At 34.6% G+C, this 22,310-nt stretch overlaps 3 protein-coding genes and 1 long non-coding RNA gene across 6 annotated transcripts in view; 2 read left to right on the forward strand and 2 right to left on the reverse strand.

Moving 5' to 3' along the window:
• Positions 1-13,431, forward strand: part of LOC107656236 (receptor-type tyrosine-protein phosphatase zeta-like) — a 23,736-nt gene extending 10,305 nt beyond the window's left edge. Inside the window, exons 8-28 of the mRNA XM_016443995.1 lie at positions 947-999; positions 1,090-1,624; positions 3,397-3,852; positions 4,022-4,166; positions 4,499-4,590; positions 5,221-5,306; positions 5,628-5,648; positions 5,831-5,927; positions 6,025-6,107; positions 7,044-7,178; positions 7,498-7,632; positions 7,973-8,136; positions 8,903-9,038; positions 9,148-9,294; positions 9,375-9,468; positions 10,373-10,446; positions 10,528-10,656; positions 10,742-10,891; positions 11,994-12,136; positions 12,221-12,356; positions 12,839-13,431. Coding sequence (XP_016299481.1) covers positions 947-999; positions 1,090-1,624; positions 3,397-3,852; positions 4,022-4,166; positions 4,499-4,590; positions 5,221-5,306; positions 5,628-5,648; positions 5,831-5,927; positions 6,025-6,107; positions 7,044-7,178; positions 7,498-7,632; positions 7,973-8,136; positions 8,903-9,038; positions 9,148-9,294; positions 9,375-9,468; positions 10,373-10,446; positions 10,528-10,656; positions 10,742-10,891; positions 11,994-12,136; positions 12,221-12,356; positions 12,839-12,973 — 3,146 coding nt within the window. The 3' untranslated portion in view covers positions 12,974-13,431. The remainder of the gene's footprint in view (positions 1-946; positions 1,000-1,089; positions 1,625-3,396; positions 3,853-4,021; positions 4,167-4,498; positions 4,591-5,220; positions 5,307-5,627; positions 5,649-5,830; positions 5,928-6,024; positions 6,108-7,043; positions 7,179-7,497; positions 7,633-7,972; positions 8,137-8,902; positions 9,039-9,147; positions 9,295-9,374; positions 9,469-10,372; positions 10,447-10,527; positions 10,657-10,741; positions 10,892-11,993; positions 12,137-12,220; positions 12,357-12,838) is intronic.
• Positions 13,432-14,830: 1,399 nt separating this feature from the next.
• On the reverse strand, positions 14,831-15,966 carry LOC107656436 (NADH dehydrogenase [ubiquinone] 1 alpha subcomplex subunit 5-like). Of its 2 annotated transcripts, none has more exons than XM_016444304.1 (5): positions 15,874-15,966; positions 15,582-15,626; positions 15,292-15,408; positions 15,122-15,187; positions 14,831-15,014 (listed from the first exon to the last, which is right to left on the reverse strand). In XM_016444304.1, exons 1-5 carry the CDS (start codon positions 15,952-15,954, stop codon positions 14,913-14,915), a joined length of 411 nt encoding a protein of 136 aa, XP_016299790.1. In that variant the 5' UTR covers positions 15,955-15,966; the 3' UTR covers positions 14,831-14,912. The 2 variants fall into 2 exon arrangements, with proteins under 2 accessions (XP_016299790.1, XP_016299791.1); XM_016444305.1 differs by lacking the exon at positions 15,874-15,966 and adding an exon at positions 15,733-15,768.
• Positions 15,967-18,501: 2,535 nt separating this feature from the next.
• LOC107656446 (uncharacterized) lies at positions 18,502-19,478 on the reverse strand. The gene is made up of 3 exons (XR_001630574.1): positions 19,452-19,478; positions 18,706-18,808; positions 18,502-18,537 (listed from the first exon to the last, which is right to left on the reverse strand). It is a non-coding gene; the product is annotated as an uncharacterized LOC107656446 (long non-coding RNA).
• Positions 19,479-21,086: 1,608 nt separating this feature from the next.
• LOC107656400 (ankyrin repeat and SOCS box protein 15-like) overlaps positions 21,087-22,310 on the forward strand; it is a 7,165-nt gene continuing 5,941 nt past the window's right edge. The window contains exons 1-3 of one of the 2 annotated variants that reach the window (XM_016444258.1): positions 21,087-21,477; positions 21,628-21,742; positions 21,846-21,901. In XM_016444258.1, the coding sequence (XP_016299744.1) occupies positions 21,708-21,742; positions 21,846-21,901 (91 nt within the window). In that variant the 5' untranslated portion in view covers positions 21,087-21,477; positions 21,628-21,707. Of the gene's footprint in view, positions 21,743-21,845; positions 21,902-22,310 lie in introns of both variants that reach the window. The other variant, XR_001630566.1, reaches the window with a different exon arrangement.

Consider the following 22,310-nt stretch of genomic DNA (forward strand, 5'->3'; position numbering starts at 1 on the left):
TAGCTGATAGTTCAAGGTTACACTAGTCCTGATGGTTAGAAACAGGTGTTATGTTATAGTATTATCTTGTTTTTCCAGGGGGCCATTATCCATCATCTGCTGGCGAACAGTAGCTATGTTGTCCAGGTGGTGGCGCTGTGCACCAATGGCTTGACTGGAAAAATGAGTGACCAGGTTATTGTGGACATGCCGCTCGAAGACCCTGGTAAACAAAAACTGTAAAATCTCACAAAAATATCAAGAAATGTCTGGGTCATATTTTACAACAAAATCAAAAGTGGAAAAAAAATCCTAATAATATATATAGACATTTATTATTATTATTTTTTAAATATTTGTTATTTTATTTATTTTAAAGAAAGGTATTTTTTTCCTTTACAGTTAGGCACATTTACAATAACAAGAATGAGGAAAAGATCTATATTACTAATTTAGATTATATAATAATCTATATTAATAATCTTGTATTATTACCATAATGAAAAACATATGTATTTTTAATAATAACATTATAATTGTACTTTGCAGATGTGCCTTAAATAAGCATTAAAAATGAATTTATTTATTATTATTATTTAAAAAACAACTGTCTAGTTATAATGTACTGTAATAATAATAATAATTATTATTATTTTTATATAAATTATTATGTAGTATTTGTTTTACTGAATTTATATATAAATAATATAAAAAACTGTGTACTGTATACGATGTACTGGAATGAATAATAATAATAATTATTATTATTAATATGTGCTTAAATGTCAGGAAATTTTATTCATTTTTGTACAATTTTATTTGATGGAAAATATCTCAAATATCAAAATTTCTTATTTTGGGGTAAAATATGACACAGATTTTGTGTGTGTGTGTTATTCACCCTATTATTTAGCATGAATATTTATTTCTTCTAAGTAATTTACTGATATTTCCTTTAACCCTGCAGTAAATGAGCCTGATCCCTTTGGCGATTTAACAGAATCAGAGGAATATAATGAGGTGATATTTTTATAATCTACATTCAGAAACAATCATGAGCACTTTTATGGATCTCCGTGAGCATCTTGAGTTAAACATGACGTATTTCAGTTTCAGGAAACATCTCCACCTGCTTCCAACTCTCCGCCCGGCCGAATTCTCATCCGTGATTCCGGGAGTTCCATCTCCATCACCACGGCGACGGACCAACCAGGCTTCCTGTTCCCTGTCGTCAAGACGACCCCGATTACAGTCCGACGAAAAATGACAGAGGAGTCGTCACTGTCATGGTCACCTGACCAAAACAAGAGCAGAAACGAGACCAAACGGCCTCTGAACAGACTCCTTCCAGAGGAGAGCGGCCACCTTCCTCACAGCAGCATGCAGGTCACAGACGTCTACTATGAAGACATCCTCAGCACCAGCACCACAAAAACCACACCAGCCCAAAACAACGACCTTCTCACTGCACTACCAGATGCTCAGGACCAAGAAACCTCAACCATGACAGCCAAAACTTCAAATACCACCGCTAAACCTGCAGTAAACACAACCTCAATAGCTAACTCTAGCACTGCCTCCACTGGATCAGCGATTTCGGCGTCTATGAAGATCATTTCTCAGACCACTCAGCCCCTGTTTAATGGTAAGACAGTCTTTTTCGGGGTGTTTTCTTAATCAAAACCTCACTAAATGCTAACTTGCTTGTAGGGAAGTCATAGACACGCTGGTTATGAAGATGACTAGCGGTGAAGGTAGTTTGGGGATTGCAGTGTTTCCCAACCGTTTTCATCTTAAGTTTAGCATACTTAAGTGTTTGAGTACTTATTACGGAAATATCTATTTTAAAAGAATAAACTTAAGTGTGAACTGAATGTAATGCATGTTAATTGCAATTAAATGAAAATGTATTGTAGTTTAAATTTATATGAAATGCTATTAGAGTGCTTTTTTTGACAGTGTACTGAAGAAAATAATGACATGCATTTATGTTAAACTAAAATATGTTTATAAATATGTTTTAATGTCATATTTCTAATGACATTTGCATGTCTTGTACGTCAGTGGATTTGTAATTACACATTTCAAATTATATTCAAGTGCTTTAGTATGTTAGTCAACGCATCTAAATTAGTGTACTACTTTAAAGCATGACAAAAAATGTAAAAGTAATGATTTAAAATATACTTAAAGTAAAACTTTTTAAAAGTGTACTTAAGTGTTAAGAAACAGAAAGTGTACTTTTATTTCATTAATAGTATATTATGTGCAAATACAGTTCTTTAAAAGATTTAAAGTACACTACAAATGTGGATACAATTAAGTGCACTTCTTTTTCACAAAGGGAAAACCAGAAACGCATTCATTTTGATATCATTTAGCATTACCAATATTACAATAATTCACTTTTAAGCTACAAACCATTGATACCGAGGGCTGAAAAACTCTCATCCTCTCTCTTTATCTTCTTTTTGTTTTCGAAAGTTTTGACAGTTCGAGTTCTAAACTTTCTCTAATAGTGAATTTATTTCGAGATGAAACCCAAAAGAGATTTTTACATAGTCACTTTTTTTTTGTATGGTGGAATTTAACTACCAAAGAAGCTCAACAAGTATGTATGTAGAAATATCACCCCCAAGCAAAAGCATTCTCATTTATACAAATTTAATGCAAAGTTACATCTTATAGGTAACTAAAAATGTACAGGTTTAATAAAGTAAAACTGTCTTTCAGAATCTGCAACTCCTGGTTGGGAATCACTATTTTAAAGGGATAGTTCACCCAAAAAATGAAACTTCTGTAATCTTTTACTCACCTTCAAGTTGTTCCGAGCCTGTATGAGTTTTTCTTCTGCTGAACACAAAAGAAGATCTTTTGAAGAATGTTGGCAACCCAACAGTTGACGGTAGCCATTGACTTCCATAGTATGGAAAAAATACTATGGTTGTCAATGGTTACCATTAACTGTTTGGTTGCCAACATTCTTCAAAAAATCTTCTTTTGTGTTAAAGAAACTCATACAGGTTATACAGGTCATACATAAACTATCCCTTTAAACTTTCAGAAACGCTCAAGGTGATGGTGGTGCAATTGCTACCGTATATATGGAATAAAAACTTGATTGCTGTCTGTGCCACAAATACTCAAGAAAAGCTTGTAATGCACCTGCTGGACTCTCTCTTCTCGGCTGGTTTGCTCACTTTTCAGATGTCGAACACGGTGGTGGTTCCTCTCTTGCTCCTGTGCATTCAATCTTTACCTTCTTTGCGTAGTGATGGCTCCCCCTTGGTGGTGGCTTTAGGTATTGCAAGAAAAATGTAGATAAAGATTAGTACTTCCAAGGGCTTCTTTCCTCAGCCATAAACGGTTCTTTAGAGGAGATTGGAAGTCTTAACTCTTCAGACGTGTTCGTTACAGCCACATCGTTCAATAATCAGAAGGTATCAATGGTTCATGATGCCTCAAATCTCTATGAATCCTCAACCACTATTTTGGAGGAGGGCTCTGCTCATCTTCCTTCAGGAGAATTCAGCGGATCGGGGTCCACGATCTTCCTGGAGGAGCTCGACCGGGAATGGGAGCTCGACCAAACCCGGTCGGCTCTCAAAGACTCCCATCTGAGCTACAGCGGTAGATCTGAAGATGAAAACAGAGAGGGACTGTCCTCTACTTTCTACTTTGAGAGCGAGCGAGAGGCGGCCACCACCGAAGAACCAGAGAACCAGGCGTTTCTGTCATGGGTGACCTGGTCAGCTGACTCTGACACTGGCTCTGGTCAAGGAGGGTCAGTGATCTCTCAAAGCGATGATATTCCCATACAGCTCATAATTCCTGAACTCACTGTCCAAGAGTCAGAGGAAGACCAGAACGCAGGTAAAACTCACAAATGATGTCAAAACAACATTTGGAGAATGAAAACATGACTGCTTTTACGGCTCTTAATGAGTTAGCAGTTGGATTATTTGGTTGCATTTTTGTAGCTCCTTGAATGTGCCGAATATCTTGTATTTAAGAACTGTTTTGCTCCTGTTTCCATCATCAGAGGCGAGTAAGAGCAGTCCGGAGTCTCGTGTCGGGATGGTGGGAGGTACAGAGAAGGAGAAGAGGACGGTTGTTCCTCTGGCTGTGGTTTCCACACTCACTGTCCTGTGTCTGCTGGTGCTGGTGGGGATTCTCATCTACTGGAGGTATAACATCTTCAGACACGCGTCAGTATGTCAGTGTTTGCTTTAAGATTACGTGTGCCACGTGCATCTGTGCTAAAAACTCAGGAAAACATGTCCAGTCACATTTAACGCAAAATCAAATAAAAAAAATTGTGTCAAGAAATTTTTTAGGAGAATTTTATGACAATCAGGCACATTCCCCACAATTCTCATTACTGTATTGTGTCTGTGCATTTTACTTGTAAGGGTTTTTTTTTGTGGTCCCTTTATTCGGATTAAATTCTCTTTATTCTATTTTTTTGTCTCATAAAGTAAAAAGCAAATATTTTAATGTTTCCATCTGTATCTTACAGAAGGTGCTTTCAAACGGCACAGTTTTATGTAGAGGACAACATTTCAGCCCGAGCCATATCGGCCCCATCAACCCCTCTTCTTCTGCCTTCAGGTAACAAAAGCTACTCAAATAAAAAGATTATATTTTTTTCTTTGATATCTTACCTTTATTTATTCATTTATTTATTTATTTATTTGTTTGTTTGTTTCATGCCTTACCATTTTTGTTTGTTTTAATTTCTTATCATTTATTTATTTATTTGTTTGTTTATATATGCATTTATTTCTTTATTTCATGCCTTATCATTTTTGTTTGTTTGTTTGTTTGTTTTAATGTCTGTTTTAATTAGTTTGTTTATTTATTTGTTTATTTTCATGTCTTGACATTCATTCATTCATTTAATGCCTTGTCATTTAATTATTTTTTGTTCATTTTCATGTCTTGACATTATTTGTTTATTTATTAAATGGCTTGGCATTTATTTATTTAATGCCTTGCAAGTTATTTATTTTTTATTTTCATGTTGTCATTTTATTTATGTCATGCCTTATCATTTTGTGTTTTAATGTCTGTTTTAATTTATTTGTTTATTTTCATGTCTTGACATGAACTATAAATATTAATAAATATTATTTATTTATTTTATGGCTTGTCATTTATTTATTTGTTTGTTTCGTGCCTCATTAGCTATTTATTATTTGTTTTTTTTGTTTCTAAATCTTTTTTTCTTTTTGTTGGCAGAGGACAATGACGCTCTCCCAGTAAAGGAATTCGTAAAACACGTTGCTGATCTTCACACAAATCACACATTCTCCAAAAAATTTGAGGTACTTGTGATTTTTATCAATTCAGTTTTTTGACTTTTCTAAATACGTAAACTTAAGCATTGCACCTTATTATGCAATTTAAACGTATCAAATAGTGTGTTAATGTCATAAACTCATGAATATGAGTGCAACGGGGCAGCATGTAAAGGGTGATGTACAGGCGTCTGCATGGACACCCACACAGAGAGCGTCAGCCCTGTCTAAACCCGTCTGTAGCATGAAAACACATGCAAACGTGCCTCATGTACCTGCACTGGCGCCTCTCTGTTTGTCCCGGACTTTCATTGTGCTTCTCTGCATTCTCACCCCCTCCCTTATTAGATCTTGAAAGAGTCTTACGAGGTAAGACACATCTCCCTTTGTTTTAGTGTTTCTTGTTACTTGTTCTTTTGCATTGTTGTTATTCTTCTGTTCATTGTATTGACGTGTCAGTGTTGCTCTTTGCATGGTTAGATATGCATGATAAAGTGGAATAGTTTTTGAGTTATGATTTTGTCAGTGATGGGATGAAATGTTTCTTCTAGGAGATTCAGCACTGTACGTCGGACATCGGCATCACTACGGATAGCTCCAACCATCCAGACAATAAGAGCAAGAACAGATACATTAACATCCTGGCCTGTATGAGACGTTATATCACTCATCCATAACAATATAAGAGATGTACATGGATTTATAAATAAAAAACATGACTAATAAACCTTTTTTGTACTCTCAGATGATCACAGTCGAGTTAAACTCTCTCAAAACTCTGACAAAGTTGGAAAAACAGGGGACTACATTAATGCCAACTATGTGAATGTAAGTGTAAATTCTACACTAAATTTTAAATGCTGTAATGATGAAAATGTTTTTGCAATATGTTACCATGCCAATATACTGTATATACACTATAATTCAAAAGTTTGGGGTTGGTAAGATTTTAATAATATTATTACAATTTAAAATAACTGTTTTCTATGTGAATATATGTTAAAATGTAATTTATTCCTGTGATTCAAAGCTGAATTTTCAGCATCATTACTCCAGTCTTCAGTGTCATATGATCCTGCAGAAATCATTCTAATATACCGATTTGCTGCTCAAGAAACATTTCTGATTATTGTTGAAAACAGTTGTGCTGCTGAATATTCATATGAATAGAAAGCTCAAAAGAACATTTCTTATTTATTCAAAATCTCTCTCTCACACACAAACACACAAAAAAAGAAAAAAAAAGAAACATAATCAGTGTTGGGGGTAACGCATTACAAGTAACCCGAGTTACGTAATCAGATTACTTTTTTCAAGTAACTAGTAAAGTAACGCATTACTTTTTAATTTACAAGAGAATATCTTTCCCTTCAGCCTGAGGCTTATTCATTTCACTTTTGGTGTGAAAAGGCTTTTATATTTGCCAAAAATATAACTTTTTTATTTTAAAAACAAACAAGCAAGCCCTGTCCAGATTTAAAAAGTATCGCAAAAGTAACAACGCATTACTTTCCATAAAAAGTAACTAAGTAACGTAATTAGTTACTTTTTTATGGAGTAACCTAATATTGTAATGCATTACTTTTAAAAGTAACTTTCCCCAACACTGAACATAAGTATAAGGTGACACTTCTTTTAGCCAGTAAAGTGGACGCGGTTCTCAGCTGATGCAGTCTCAGAATGAGCAGATATTTGGTTTATTTATTGGTTTGTCACGAGTGTTTGTAGAAATGAACATGGTCTGATTGTAATGATTCTCTTTAGGGCTACAATCAGCCGAAAGCATATATAGCCGCCCAGGGTCCGCTGAAGGGCAGTCTGGAAGACTTCTGGAGGATGATATGGGAGCAGAACGTGGGTGTGATTGTCATGATCACTAACCTGGTGGAGAAGGGCCGGGTAATGCTGTTATCACTCTTAGATTAGATCATTAAAAATAAAGCTTCCAAAAGGTTTTTTTTGCAGCGATGCCATAGAATAACCATTTTGGTTCCCAAACAACCTTTCAGTGAACTGTTTTTAAAAGAACCATTTTTTTTCCCACTATAAAGAGCATTGAAAGGTTCCATGGATGTTAAAGCTTTTTCATGGAACCATGAATGCCAAAAAAGAACCTTTATTTTTGAGAGTGTAATGAAATAAAGGCAAATATAAAACAACTAATCATGGTCTGGTGAGATTCCTAACCATATATACATGGTGTGTGTGAATCAAACAGAGAAAATGTGATCAGTATTGGCCCTTGGAGAATCAGGAAGACTATGGATGCTTCTTAGTCATGCTGAAGAGCACCAAAACTCTTGCCTACTACACGCAGAGGACGATCACCTTGAGGAATGTTAACATCAAGAAGGTCAGTAACTACATGTAATTAACAAGGTTCTGGCAAAGGTATCTCAAAGTTATGAGCAAACTAATATTCTGAAAACATTAGCATAAAAAAAGTTATTTATGCATCGTTTATGGAAAGTTTTATTTCTGAAATGGTTTAGTTGGATGTTCATCTAACGTTTTTTTTAAATGTTACTACTTGTTTCAGAATGTTCAGAGAACGGAATGTTCCTTTAATGTTTCTAACCAAAACAAAGCTTTTAAAACATTTTAAAAAACTTGACGTTTTGAATGTTCAGAGAACATTCAGTAATAATGTTTTAATAATGGGAATGTTAGCAAAATGTCTTTTCGCCCGTCAGGGCTCACAGAAGGGTCGCAGTCAGGAGAGGACGGTGCTTCATTTTCATTACACTCAGTGGCCCGACATGGGCGTCCCAGAATACACTCTGCCCCTGCTGTCGTTTGTGCGGGCGTCCTCGCAGGCCAGGACGACTGATATGGGGCCTGTGGTGGTGCACTGCAGGTAGACATCAGTGTTAACTTATTAAGCATAAAATTATTATGGTGAAGTTATTATGGTCACTGCACTGACACTATTGGATGAGAACTGCTACATTGAGCTGGAAAATGACAATATTGCCTTCTGTCAAACTGGCTGCTTATAGCTGATTCAACTTAGTTTCATAACTGATGAACTCTGGAACATTGACACTTATTTATGGAAGCTTGTTTCTGCAATGGAATAAAAGAGAAAAAAATGTAATTGCGAGTTTTTAATTTTGAATTCTGAGAAAAAAAGTTAGAAAAAGTCAGAATTGTGAAAAAATAAAATCACAATTACCTTTAATATAATTTTTTTTAAAAAGTCAGAATTGTGGGATTTTGAGAAAAAAGTAAGAATTCAGAGAAAAAAGTAAGAATTGCGAGATGTAAAATCAGAATTCAGTGTAAAAAAAAGCCAGAATTGCGGAGTGTAAACTCAGAATTCCAAGAAAAAAGTCAGAATTACAAGATAATTCCGAGAAAAAGTCAGTATTGTGAGATGTAAACTCGGCATTCAGAGAAAAAAGTCAGAATTGTAAGATGTGAAGTTTAGTTATTGAACTAGTTTTAATCAACACTGAACCAAATTGAGTTGAATAAGGGCACTATTCTTATTTTTGAGCTGCTTTACTGCTGAAATAGTAGTGTATATATAGCACTATATAAATAAAGACTGACTTGAATTGAAGTAAGAGTTGATAACAGTCGGTGACGGACATCAAGATGTTTGAATGTGTGATTTGCAGTGCCGGTGTGGGAAGAACAGGAACCTACATTGTGATCGACAGCATGTTGAAGCAGATAAAGGAGGAAAGTACAGTGAACATCATGGGATTCCTCAAACACATCCGTACCCAGAGGAATTACCTGGTGCAGACTGAGGTTCGGCAACATATATTATTTCAAACCATACCTTCTTAGGTTATGTCACGTCACACGCAGCATGAAATATCCATCATACTTGTGTGTGTGTGTGTGTGTGTGCGAGCAGGAGCAGTACGTCTTCATCCATGATGCTCTAGTGGAGGCCATCAGGAGTAAAGAGACCCTGGTCTCCGCCAGTCACATTCACACGTATGTGTCTGATCTCCTCACACCGGGACCTACAGGAATGACCCGCCTGGAGAAACAGTTTAAGGTGAGACCCTTGGGTTTGTGATTTCACCTTAATCACTATTACGCTGAGCAATTCATTGATCTTTCCTTTTGTTCCTGTAGCTGGTCAGTCAGAGCTGTGCGAAACAGAGCGATTACACAGTGGCTTTGAAGGAGTGCAACGCATCTAAAAACAGGACGTCTTGTCTTATGTCTGGTGAGTGTGTGCAATAAAAAAAATAAAAACAAATTAATTAATTAACATACGTTATATATATATATATATATATAAAAAGTGAAAGGGTAACCTGTTTTATTTCCTAAATAGTTTATTATTTTTATTTATTTTAAATATAATTAATATGCATAAATATGTTAAATATAAATTAGAAATATTTATTAATATATCATATTTATTTATTTATATGCATACATAAATGTATTAAAAAGTGAAAAGGTAACCTGCTTTTCTTTAAACAATTAAATTCAGTTATTTTTTGTATTTATATACATACATAAATTATATATATAAAAAGTGAAAGGGTAACCTATATTAATTTTTTTTTTTATTATATTCAGGTATTTATTTATATATTAAAAAATATAATTGATTGGTTTATTTGTTTATTATGAATAAATAATATAATATTTATTTATATATTAAAAAATATAATTGATTGGTTTATTTGTTTATTATGAATAAATAATATAATATTTATTTATATATACAAGTACATAAGTAAATATAAACCTCAAAGGATAACCTGTTTTTTCCACTAATTATATGCAGTGTATTTATTTATTTAAAATAGAATAAATGTTTATAAATAAATATTCAGTATTATTTATTAATGTCATATTTATTTTTATACATACATAAACATAGAAAAGGTGAAGCGTAGTCTTTTTAAAAGAAAATATATTCATTTATATTCAAATGTTTATACATATTCATCAATATTGTATTTATCATAAATATTTATATTATTTATTAAAATATCATATTAATAATATATCAAATGTAACCTGTTTTCTTCCAAGAATTATATTCATAATATATTGAAGATCTTTTTAAAGTGTAGCTGATCTTTATCCTCACATGTGCTCCATCTGTGCTTCAGTGGAGAGGTCAAGGGTCAGTCTGTCTACGGGACCTGGAGAATCATCAGACTACATCAATGCCTCTTATTTAATGGTGAGACTCTTGTTCTTGATGCTCCTGTTTAGATTCCTGTATGTAATATGGTGTGATCAGACGAGTTTGTGCCCTTTACAGGGGTACCATCAGAGCCGCGAGTTCATCGTTACCCAGAATCCTCTGCCAAACACCATACAGGACTTTTGGAGGATGATCTGGGATCACAATGCACAGATCATAGTTTCTCTGCCAGATACACAGAGCGCCGTGAGTCACACGCACACAAACACCTTTAAACTTCTGCACACATCTGTATGTAATAACTGAGGCCTGTCGTTTCTGACCGTCACAGAGCAGAGAGGGAGAGTGTGTGTACTGGCCCACTAAAGATCAGCCAATCAGCTGCGAGACCTTCACTGTGACCTTCAGGGGTGAGGACAAACTGTGCCTGTCCAATGAGGAGTCACTCGTGGTACAGGACTTCATTTTGGAGGCCCTAAAGGTGAATAAAACTTATTTCATTTATGTAGCCAGAACTCAGTATTTGCAGCTGCTCAGGGTAAACCTCACAAAACCTGTCAAGAACATGTTTGGGTCATATTTCACCCCACAATCAACAGGACAATATATATATTTTGCATAAAAATTAATTTATTGACATATTTTAGTGTCTAAAATTGAATTTTTGTCATTCTGATTTTATTTTTATTGTGATATTATTTTCATGATAATTAAACGTATTTTACAACTCAATACAGGAAAATAAATAAATAAATAAATGGCAGTGGGTGTTGTACTGCCTTTATTTTAAATACAAATATTTTATTACAGTAGTTTTTACTATATTACAGTAATGTGAATCACTCATGAAATGGTTTGAAATTTAAGAAAAAAATTGAAGTAAAACATTTTGACACATTACAGTACACATGGCAATTTATAATATTGTAAAAAAAAATCAATGTATAATGTTATTTATAATTATTATTTACAATACTATTAATGTACAACATTATATTATTTAATATGTAAATGTAAAATAATCAGTAAAAACAGAAAATAAATAAATAAATAGTAGTAGTAGTTGTACTGCCTTTAGTTTAAATAGAAATGTTTAATTACAGTAATTTTTTACTATGTCACAATAATGAAATACTAATGAGAATCACTTGGAAAATTATGTGAAATTTAAGAAAAAACTTAAGTAAAACATCTGGACACATTAAAGCAATGACGATTTATAATACTGTAAAATATTAATTTATAATATTATTATAACTATTCTTTATAATATTATTAAATTAGAATATTATAAATTCATAATTACTATTATTCAAATATCACTGTGTAATAATGTATAATGTCATTTAATATGTAAATGTAAAATAATCAGAAAAACTTGTTAGTGGCACTAAGATAGGCTTTAAATTTTGAATGTAAAAGTATGTCTTTTTGTTGATTTTGATGTTTTTGTGACATTAAAAACAAAGCAAATTTAACATTTTCACATTTAACATTTCTGAAAGTCGTCTTTGTACTGGACATTGCATCTCTGAAGCATTTAAGTCTACGGAGCAAGTTTGTTTTGCGTGGCTGTGTGACAGGATGACTATGTGCTGGAGGTACGGCAGTACCAGAGCCCTCGCTGGCCGAACCCTGACAGCCCCATCAGCAACTCCTTTCAGCTCATCAACATCATCAGAGAAGAGAGCTCGCGTCGAGAGGGACCCGCCATCATCCATGATGGGTAGAGTCTCATAGCATTTACAAAAGAGACTCTTATCAGTGACAGATATAGAGGAGAGTGTCACTCCTCACTGTTTCTGTGCAGGTCTGGAGGGACGAGTGCTGCTTTACTTTGTTCACTGACCACCCTGGTTAACCAGCTGGAAGAGGAGAACAGTGTGAATGTTTATCAGACCGCCAGAATGATGAACCTCATGAGGCCGGGAGTCTTCAACGATATTGTAAGATGAATAGTATACCTTGATAAGATATGAATGAAAGGAATAGTCCCACTCACAAATGAAAATGTGCTGAAAATGTCCTCACCCTCAAGCCATCCAAGATGCAGATGAGTTTGTTTCTTCATCAGAACAGATTTGGAGAAATGTAGCATTGCATCACTTGCTCACCAATGGATCCTCTGCAGTGAATGGGTGCCGAGTCCAAACAGCTGATAAAAACATCACAATAATCCACAAGTAATCCACACCACTCCAGTCCAGCAGTTAACATCTTATGAAGAGAAAAGCTGCGTTTGTAAGCTGTTTGGACTCCCATTCTGATGGCACCCATTCACTGCAGAGGATCCAAGTTATCTAATGCTAAATTTCTCCAAATCTGTCCCAACGAGGATCTACATCTTAGATGGAGTGAGGGTGAGAAATGTTCAGTAAATTCTCATTTTTGGGTGAACTATTCCTTTAACATCTTCCTGTGTGTGCAGGATCAGTATCAGTTCCTCTACAAAGCGATCCTGAGTTTGGTGAGCACCAAGGAGGACGAGACAGCTCTTCACTACTCGGAAAACAACGGCACGGTTCCTGCCAACCCCTCGGAAAGCCTGGAGTCTCTCATGTAGATATACAGACCGCTTCACCCAAGGAAATGTACACTGAATCAAGAGAAAGTAGTTTTTGAAACCCTCCTAAAGTCTCTACATGGACTACGTGGGTACAGGATATACTATAATTTGGTCTTTTATTGTGCCTTTGTACTTTAAAATGCTTTGATATAATATTACTGTTGCAACTAATGCCAACATTTCTACTCTTTGGAAAAGCAGTGACTGCTGTACTGCTGGTGATGTCTTAGATTTTAGTCGGACATAACTGTTGAAGAAATATTTATAAGTAGCAGGGCAGAAGATTTCATATGCTATCTATTTTAGGGTAAAAAATCTTAGATAAAAAAGCATTCTTGAACGTAGCCTCATAGTTCAGAAAAGAGAGGTGTGGTTCTAATACATAAAACCATCGGCCACACCAACAGACCAAAATACATTTATATGACTAGCGCTTCTTTCTTTTTTTTTTACTATGTTTGTTATTGTAGAAATTGAATGTTTCGTTTTTTTTATTGTAGAGAAATTTCTTTATTAACTTAGTTGATACGTTGTAACAGACATTTTTTCGTACATTTCTCATTTGTAATGCGTACCGCATCCTTCTAGATTTAAATCAGCAGTGAATCTGTGTCGTTTCATAAGCACCATTCAGTTCTATATCTCCATATTCATAACTAATCATTTAGGCCTTTTGTCAAGCATTAACACAGAACGTACTTGGATACAAGCAAGCACAATAAAAAACCAAACAGGATTTTACACGCACATCATTTCTTCTACATTCGCGAGTGTTTGTCATTTCTTAACATTGTACTTTCTTCCATTGAGCTTCCAAATTGCTAACCACAAAATGTAAAGTGGGTGAATTGAAATATTTTGTTTAAAAGTGTTGCAGTGTGACAAACTAAACTTTATTATTTTTTATGAATTGTTTAATTCTTATAAAAAAGTGATATTGAGAGACTACATGTAATAATTTTTAACATAAAATATTCGTGTTAATTGAAGTCTGTAGGCACGTCTACTAACCGAAAGCATAAAAACCAACATGAGTATTTTGCTCTAATTGTTACCCCGCTTTTTATGGAATTGCTATAGGTTATCTAATCGTTGATTATTTTGATGAGTTGCATTTTAAAAGTTTCCTAATTTTTGTATAGATATTATACATTTCGATTTTGACCTTTCAAGATATTATTTGAGACTACATATAATTTTTAACATAAAATATTAATGTTAGTCAATGTCTGTACTACTAACCAAAAGCATAAAAATGTAAACGCTAAATAGTTTGCTCTAATTATGTAATTGATTTACGTTATTTAGCTTAAAATGATTATTAAAATTGATTATTTCGATGAGTAATGTATTAAACATTCAGATTTTATGACCTTTCAAGATAATATTTGAGAGATTCAAATAATTTTACGTCAAAATATTAATGTTAATTTAAGCCCCTAGGCACGCTATATAGCACAAATTCATAAAAATGCAAAAAAAAAAACCCAAAAATTATTTTTTCTTTTTTTAATTGCATTTTTTGTGTATGTTATTCAGCTAGCAATTGATTGATATTGATGTTTATTTTTGGTCATTTTTAGTTTTTATTGGACCTTGAGCTGGGCCTCAGTCTCATTCAGCACAAGGCTACAACTCCAAATTAAAAACATTTTACTCTAAATTAGTTTAAAGGTCCTTCATTGGAGTAAATGTTCCCTCTCATTGCCTGGTCAAAACTGAAAGAATGGTTAATTCTGTAATATTTCCTATATCATATGATCTCATAATTTTTTATTACATGTACAGGAAATTATGAGTTCATAGTAAGTTTCATTTCCAGCTCAATCTATGACAAACAGCTGTAAAAAAGAAAATGCACAACCTAAATGGACAGTGTTTATTTATTCAGTATTTAATATAAACATAATATATGTACATGAAGATCATGAGGACTTCAGATGGGCCATTTCCACTGGTTCGCCGGTGCTTCCTCTACGAGAGGTTCCCACGGTTTCCATTCGGTCATCTTCCTGGACAAAGCCAGCTCAGTCTCAGCCTGCAGACACACCAGACAGACCGAGGTACAGCACACTGTATTCACTCTCTATAAACTCCGTTCTTGTAAATGAGGCTTTGAGGTCTTTCTTTATTGCATCTTCTCACCTGTGCAATAACCTCCTCAATCTGTCCACAGTTGATTTTTTTCTCAAGATTTTCTATGTCTAGCTCCTTTATAGCACAAAATTGACACGTATAGAAATCAGGACTCTTGTATCAATATGCGTTTTAATACTTAAACCTCAATCTCAAAAAGTCTATTTTAAATTTCTCACAGCTTTGACGTGGTTGAACCTCTGGTTGATCAGTTGCTCAGTGTATTTCCTGTAGGCAGCATCCTGAGGCATAGTTTGTAGAGAGCCCAGGATCTTTGTGTACAGAATCCGAAGACGCTTTGGGAAAGAAAGCCACAATTCAATTGACAGCATTCTAATATGTACAAGTCCTCTAAATTAAAACACAACTTTGCAACAAAACAAAACAAAACACCTAGATTGTATATGCAAGTAAAATAATACATGCAAGCAGAAATTAGAATTGATCAAAATGAAATCAAAACACTCACCTCATGTGGATTGTGGGAGACAGCAAGGCCAACCAAGCCTGTGGTCTAAAAATAAGACGATCAAAAGATGCATATTTCCATGCATGAACGTTACTCTTTAATGAACGCGTCAAAACAACGTATGCATAACGTAAGTAATTCAACATTTAACCATTAATACAACATTTACCATTAATAGTCATATAAATCTCACTTTGAAGTATCAAATGCACAACTTGATTTCCCATGCATGACATTTACAGCTCCAAAAGGACATTAAACTACCAAACGAATCATTTGTATTATTACAAACCCTATTTCTGTAGTATGGCGATAATTCAGGTTTCACTACAGCAGCCATCATCATAATCGACCAAAACAAAGCACGACTCATGCATTTAAACACATGCGATTTTTAAAATGATCTATTACATCTTGAAACTAATCTCTTAAAATTAAATTTGTCTGCCTCGTCTTACTAAATAATACTAATACTAATAATAATGTAATTTTTAAATGACTTTTTAAAACAATGTAATTTTTTTTTAACAAAATGAATAAAACATATTGTACAAATTCAATGTCACAACAACACCATTGTACTTTGTTCCTTACAAGTATTCTAGCGCTGGCACTATTAAACATGTTTTTCGGAAATATTTTACATATATAAATCAAATCGTTGTAAACGAAGTCTTAAATTAGTTGCAGCAGTATAATACCTAAAATTCACCACAGGAGGGTGGTTTAGTTTCTCTTACTAGAGGTTTAAAAATATAATTTATTTTAGGAAATCATTTTTTCAAGTTTTTTTCAATAATTCAGTAATCAATAATTTATAAAATAATTTTAAATCAATGCAAAATAATTTAAAACAAGATTTATTATTTGTAGAAACTATAGCTATAGAAATATAGGCAGTAACTTTCCTCTGATTCCAGTTTAAGTGACAAAAACCTCCTTTGGGTCTTAAATAAGTCTTCTCACCTACGACTGGCCAGAGCGACTGTGACACTGATTAATGCTGATACACTGATTGACCACAAGAGAGAGGTGAACACATATCTTCACTTAATTAATAGGGATTTTTCTGCTATGGAAGAAACTAAAGTACTGCAACTGCAACAGCCACTGTCATAGCCAGCATTTTATCTTTGAGTAGTAGAAATAAAATACCGATTGAATATTTAAATGTTCATAATAAGGATTGATCAATGTCACCATGTCCTGAGACTAAATGAGGATGTTTGGTAGTTACAGATGACTGACCAAAGATCACATGAGGTTCATGAGAAGATCAGAGTCTCAGTTACATGCAGCTTACAGCTTCCCCAGATCTTGATCAGACAAGCATCCCAACAACCACACTTCTGTGATGACCAGGCTGTTTTCATCGTAGTTTTTCAGGCAAAACCAGTGAAACTAAAGCATTTTTCCACCACAAGAGCAAGATTCAAACCATTATCTTCCTCAGGAAGGAATGACACTCAGACCACTAAACTACCAGCAAACCTGTATGTTGCCTTTTTTTTTTTTTTTTGGACTTTGGTCTTATTTCATCATTTTAATGTGCACAAGATTTGAACCTGGATATTCCCCATGAGGGCGACACTCACACTTGTGACTGAGGCTCTTATCTTCTCATGAGCCTCATGTGATCTTTGGTCGGTCAACTAGTCTCTGTAACTACCAAACATCCTCAAACCACTCAGAGAGTCTCAGGACATGGTGATATTTATCAATACTTTTTTACGAATATTTAAATATTCAACCAATATTTGATTTCCAATACCCACCTATGACAGTGGCAGGTACTTTAGTTTCTATCATAACAGAAAAATCCCTGCTAATTAAGTGAAAATATGTGTTCATCTCCCTGTTGTGGCCAATTAGTGTATAAAGTATATAAATTAGTGTATATATTGGTTAGCCGGATAATAACAGTTCTGGATTTTAAATTCAAAGTTCTTGCAATGTCAGTGACTATCAAGGACAATAATTGAGTGTTTGTGATGGTGACAATCTTAATACATATTTAAACGAAAGCACAAAGTCTTGAGGTTTAAACTACAAAAAAATCTAACTGATAGTAATAAATTCTAATGTAAAAGACCAAAAACCAAAATGTTTTTAGCTCAGTCACTGTGGTACAGTGGATAATTGTTCACCTTTGGCTATGACATTACTGGATTAAATCCATTGTTTTATCACTTAAAATGAGATTCAAACAAGATAAAACGTTGAAAACTACTAAAGCGCAGTGGTGCAGAGGCTGAACAAGTGACTTAACATCAACCTGCGCCAGAGACATGTGTTTAGATGTCATGAATGATTTTTACTCAGTCTATGACCAGAAAAAAAAAACAAACAAACCTCACAGCTTCTGTGGCTCAGTGGTTAAACGCTTCAATTGCACACATAAAAGTCTGGGTTCAAATCCCACAGTCATTAAAGTTATTCATCATTTAGAACAAATCTCTCAAAAAAAGCCGCAGGCCCTGTGGCTCAGGAGCTAAAGCTTTGTGTTTTAATCCGGGAGACCTGAGTTCAACTCCCACTATTGCTTACTTTAAATCAATCACAGCCAACAAAGTCACTTAAACACCAAAACACAACGTAGAATTCATGATGGATTAGTGGATGAACACACGTTCTTTGAAGAGGATGAGACTGTGATGGAGACGTGGGTTTAAATCCCACACAGAGCTTCCTTCAACATCTTTATTGGGAAATCACAGGTAAACAGTCAGATATAAGTTCCTTCATATGCTCCAACAAGAGATCTGTGGCTCACTGGTGAGAGCGCTGCCTCACGGTTCAGAGGTTGCTGGTTTGATCCCAGCCAGGTCTCTGCGATACGAGTGAATGCTGGAGTGTGTGTGAAGGCGTGCCTGAAGAAGGGGGATATCAGTACGGTCTCCCCCTGCCCCTGGAGCTTCCAGCACCGTGGCCCGCAGTGGTTATACTTTTGCACAGACTGAAAAAAATAAATAAAGCTGCATAAAAATTCTCATCCCCCGTCCCTTCCCCATCTGCTTAGGTTACCATCATTTGCTTTTCAAAGAGGAGGCCCTTCAAAAAGAAAATGCTGGTAACCTACATGTTTAGTGCACTAGAACACACATTCACACATGAGATACATTACCTGTCCCTGAGCAGATGTCCATCATTACAGTCAATGTCTGTCCACACGTCCCAGAGCTCTGCTTCAGCCGGACCAGTTTACAGCCAACAAGACATCACTTATTCTGGAGTCAAGACACAAATACAGACATTATCAGACATACTGCATCTAGAAAAACTCAAAATAAATAATAGTTAAAAATATAAACTAAGTACATGAACTGAATTCCTAAACAGTGTAAAAAGATTGCAGAGTATATTATATGTAAGCAATCCTGTACCTTTAATAATCTTTTAGTTCAATCTACTTTTCTCCCCAGCTTAGTTAATACGTTTTTAATTAAATAAATGTGCATATACATTCACACATTCAAAAGAGGCAAACAGCACGATTCTTTATTATTCCACTTTATAATATATAACATTCATTTAAAGATGATAAAGGAAGCGCAACTGAATCCTTTGTTATTCTGAAGGTCTGACAGGTTCAGCAGAAAAACAGCAAAGTCCTTCATAGAAGATGTGAGTGTCTGAATACATTGCTAGCTGTTCAATAACAAACACAGTTTAAACAACATCATTTTAGGTTAAAGACCTCATCGAAATTCATCTTTTTTCCAAGGCTTTAGTTCCGAGTGTTTTCGCTCTGTAGTGTCCGTTGAATTCATCACTACATGAATCTAAATGAACTGACAAAGCTGCCCTGCTCTGGCATTTCTTACTCACACTCACAGAAACTGAAACAAACACTTTCAGAAAGTTACTTACAGGTGAGTCGCGTGACACTCGTTTTATTGGGATTTAACTTCAGGATTAAAACACAACTTAAAAAGTGTTTGTGGGCATGGTTTTATTGAGAGTTTTGTTTTAAATGCAATAGGTTTTGAACAAAAGACTCCATGCATAAAATACAATATTTTACTTTTTGAGCCAATGAGCTATGCATGTTAAATTAAAGCTTCAAGTTTGATAATTTTTTACACTCAAATTTAAAAATAGCAGGATTTGAACCAAGACTTTCATGTATAAAAAGCACATAATTATTCCCTGCACATCAACATTTTCATACCTCATTTTGTTTTAGCTTTTGTGATTTTATACTGGAAAAAATTAAGAGTTTAATAAAGAGAATCTTCATTTGTGTTCCTAAGACAAACAAAAGTTGACTTACCTTTGTGAAGCAAACTGCAAGATTTCATATTTTTGTAAATCACCCAATTATTTCCCACACTAAATCACTGTTTATTTATATGATGAATTTCACTGTTTCATCTCTGCAGAAATACTTTTAAGAAAAACCTCTTTAGAATGAAATATGCATCATTTGAGTAACATACACAAAACACTTTTCTCCGTATAAGCTGTTGTGCATATGTGCAAACAATCCCACAAATGGTAAGAACTTTATCAAACTTGATCAAAATGATAACACATACATAACTAGTAAATAAAATAAAATCATTTGTTTATTCAAATTAAGGCTTTATTGAATAGATATGAATTGTGTCACAAAACAGTCCAAGCCTGGAAGTTTCTAGCTTCCCAAAGACCTTGATTAGCTGCTTCAGCTGTTTTTAACCATGGGTTGGAACTAAATTCAGGTAAGTGGCTCATCAGGAGGAAAAGGATTAGGTACTTTTTAAAGTTAATACTGTATAATAATGCAGATCCACTTATTGTTCACAAGGGAGAGCACGTTAACACACTGATTATTTTATTTTAATTTATTTTATTTTATTTAACAGCGATTCTGTTGTGGCTTGATGGTAACCCTCGTTCTGTGAAACCGTGAGAGGATGTATATATATGTAAGTTGATCATGTCTAACACCTGATGGCGTTATTTCCTGTGACCCAAAAGTTACAGAATGTTTACTTTATTGTAAATACGCCACCTACTGGCAACAAATTAGGTTTTCAATAGCCAAATATACCATTGGTGTAGAGCAGGGGAGTCAAACTCAATTCCTGGAGGGCCGGAGCCCTGCAGAGTCTAGATTCAACACACACCTGCTCCAACTAATCAAGTCCTTCAGGCTTATTTGAAGACTACTTGGTATGTGTGTTGGAACAAAACTCTGCAGGGCTCCAGCCCTCCAGGAACTGAGTTTGACCTTCCTAGCGTAGAGGGATTGACTGTTTTTCCACTCATGTGAGCTGTTGGTGTTAGTAATAACTGAAACCTTATATTAGACATCTAATGAAGGGGACATATGGGCAAAGATAGACATTCTAACGTCAAAAAGAATTAGATTGTATTTGAAAAGGTCAAGTGCCTGGAAGCTTCATTAAGGTCACCAAACTTCATAAGTGAACCTAATTAATAATAATGAGCATATCCATTCTGTATTTTAGTGTTTTTTTTTATGTCAAATTTATTGAGTGCAAAACAGATTCTGCATTGTGAAAAGGCAGATGTTTAAAAAGGCAGATTATTAACAGACATGAACAATCAAATCAGTCAAATGGATTTGGTTCCAAATATTCCACCAAAGACTGAACATGAGCAACAATTACCTGCACATTAAGCACATAAACACACACACATAAAGCTGAACATCATGAAACAATCCTCATTCAGATAATGTGTATTTGTATCAGTCTTGTGGAGTTCTTTATGTCTTCTGTCTAAGACCATGTGTGTCTGTGAGCCGCTACACGTGAGGGAACTCGAACCCTTTTGGCTGGTCGTGTCAAAGTGACCCGCATTCCTAGAGTGTCAAAAGCAGGTCAGCACCAAATATATTCTCCAGGACCTGTGAAGACACACTCAGTCTGTTTTGCAGCGCTGCAAGGTGCATGAGATTTCTTCCGATAGTTAATTAAAAAGTTTCAGTACAGATTCATAGTGACGACTGGAAATTGTCGAAGTTGTGTCAGTTTTATAATCCATCTGCATGACTCAAGTTTTCATCGAGATTTTTTCATGTGTGCATCTTTTTCAGCTCTGAAACTACAATGGGCTACATGGAATGAATGGATGAAGATCAGCTCATTGAGTTTGTTATTCAAATGAGCCTCCAAGATGCTTGCAGTCTCTATCTTGAACATATCACTAAGGTATGCACAATACTTATTTCAATATACTTGTAATATATCTATAGTAATAATATACTTATTTCAAACAAAGGTATGTTTTAGTCTCACACATTCTCTCATGCAGGACTTTAGAAACAGCTAGTGATGAAAACCTCAAGATTTTATCTGCAATAGATCAAGGTACTTCATACGCAGTGTTGGGGAAAGTTACTTTTAAAAGTAATGCATTACAATATTGCGTTACTCCATAAAACAAGTAATCAATTAGGTTACTTAGTTACTTTTTATGGAAAGTAATGTGTTACGTTACTTTTGCATTACTTTTTAAATCTGGACAGGGCTTGCTTGTTTGTTTTTAAAATAAAAAAGTTATATTTTTGGCAAATATAAAAGCCTTTTCACACCAAAAGTGAAATGAATAAGCCTCAGGCTGAAGGCAAAGTAAATTTACATCTGTACAATAGAATGCAGAAGAAGAAATTTCAACACACTTCAGCAGTAAAAAAAAGACACACAAATGTTTGTCTAGAGTAAGTTTTGCTTATTAGTACGGTTGTACTGGATCATCGAAGGTCAGAAGCAAAGACAT

This window comes from Sinocyclocheilus anshuiensis, unplaced genomic scaffold (genome assembly GCF_001515605.1).
Source record: "Sinocyclocheilus anshuiensis isolate Anshui unplaced genomic scaffold, SAMN03320099.WGS_v1.1 scaffold183, whole genome shotgun sequence".
Taxonomy (NCBI): Eukaryota; Metazoa; Chordata; class Actinopteri; order Cypriniformes; family Cyprinidae; genus Sinocyclocheilus; species Sinocyclocheilus anshuiensis.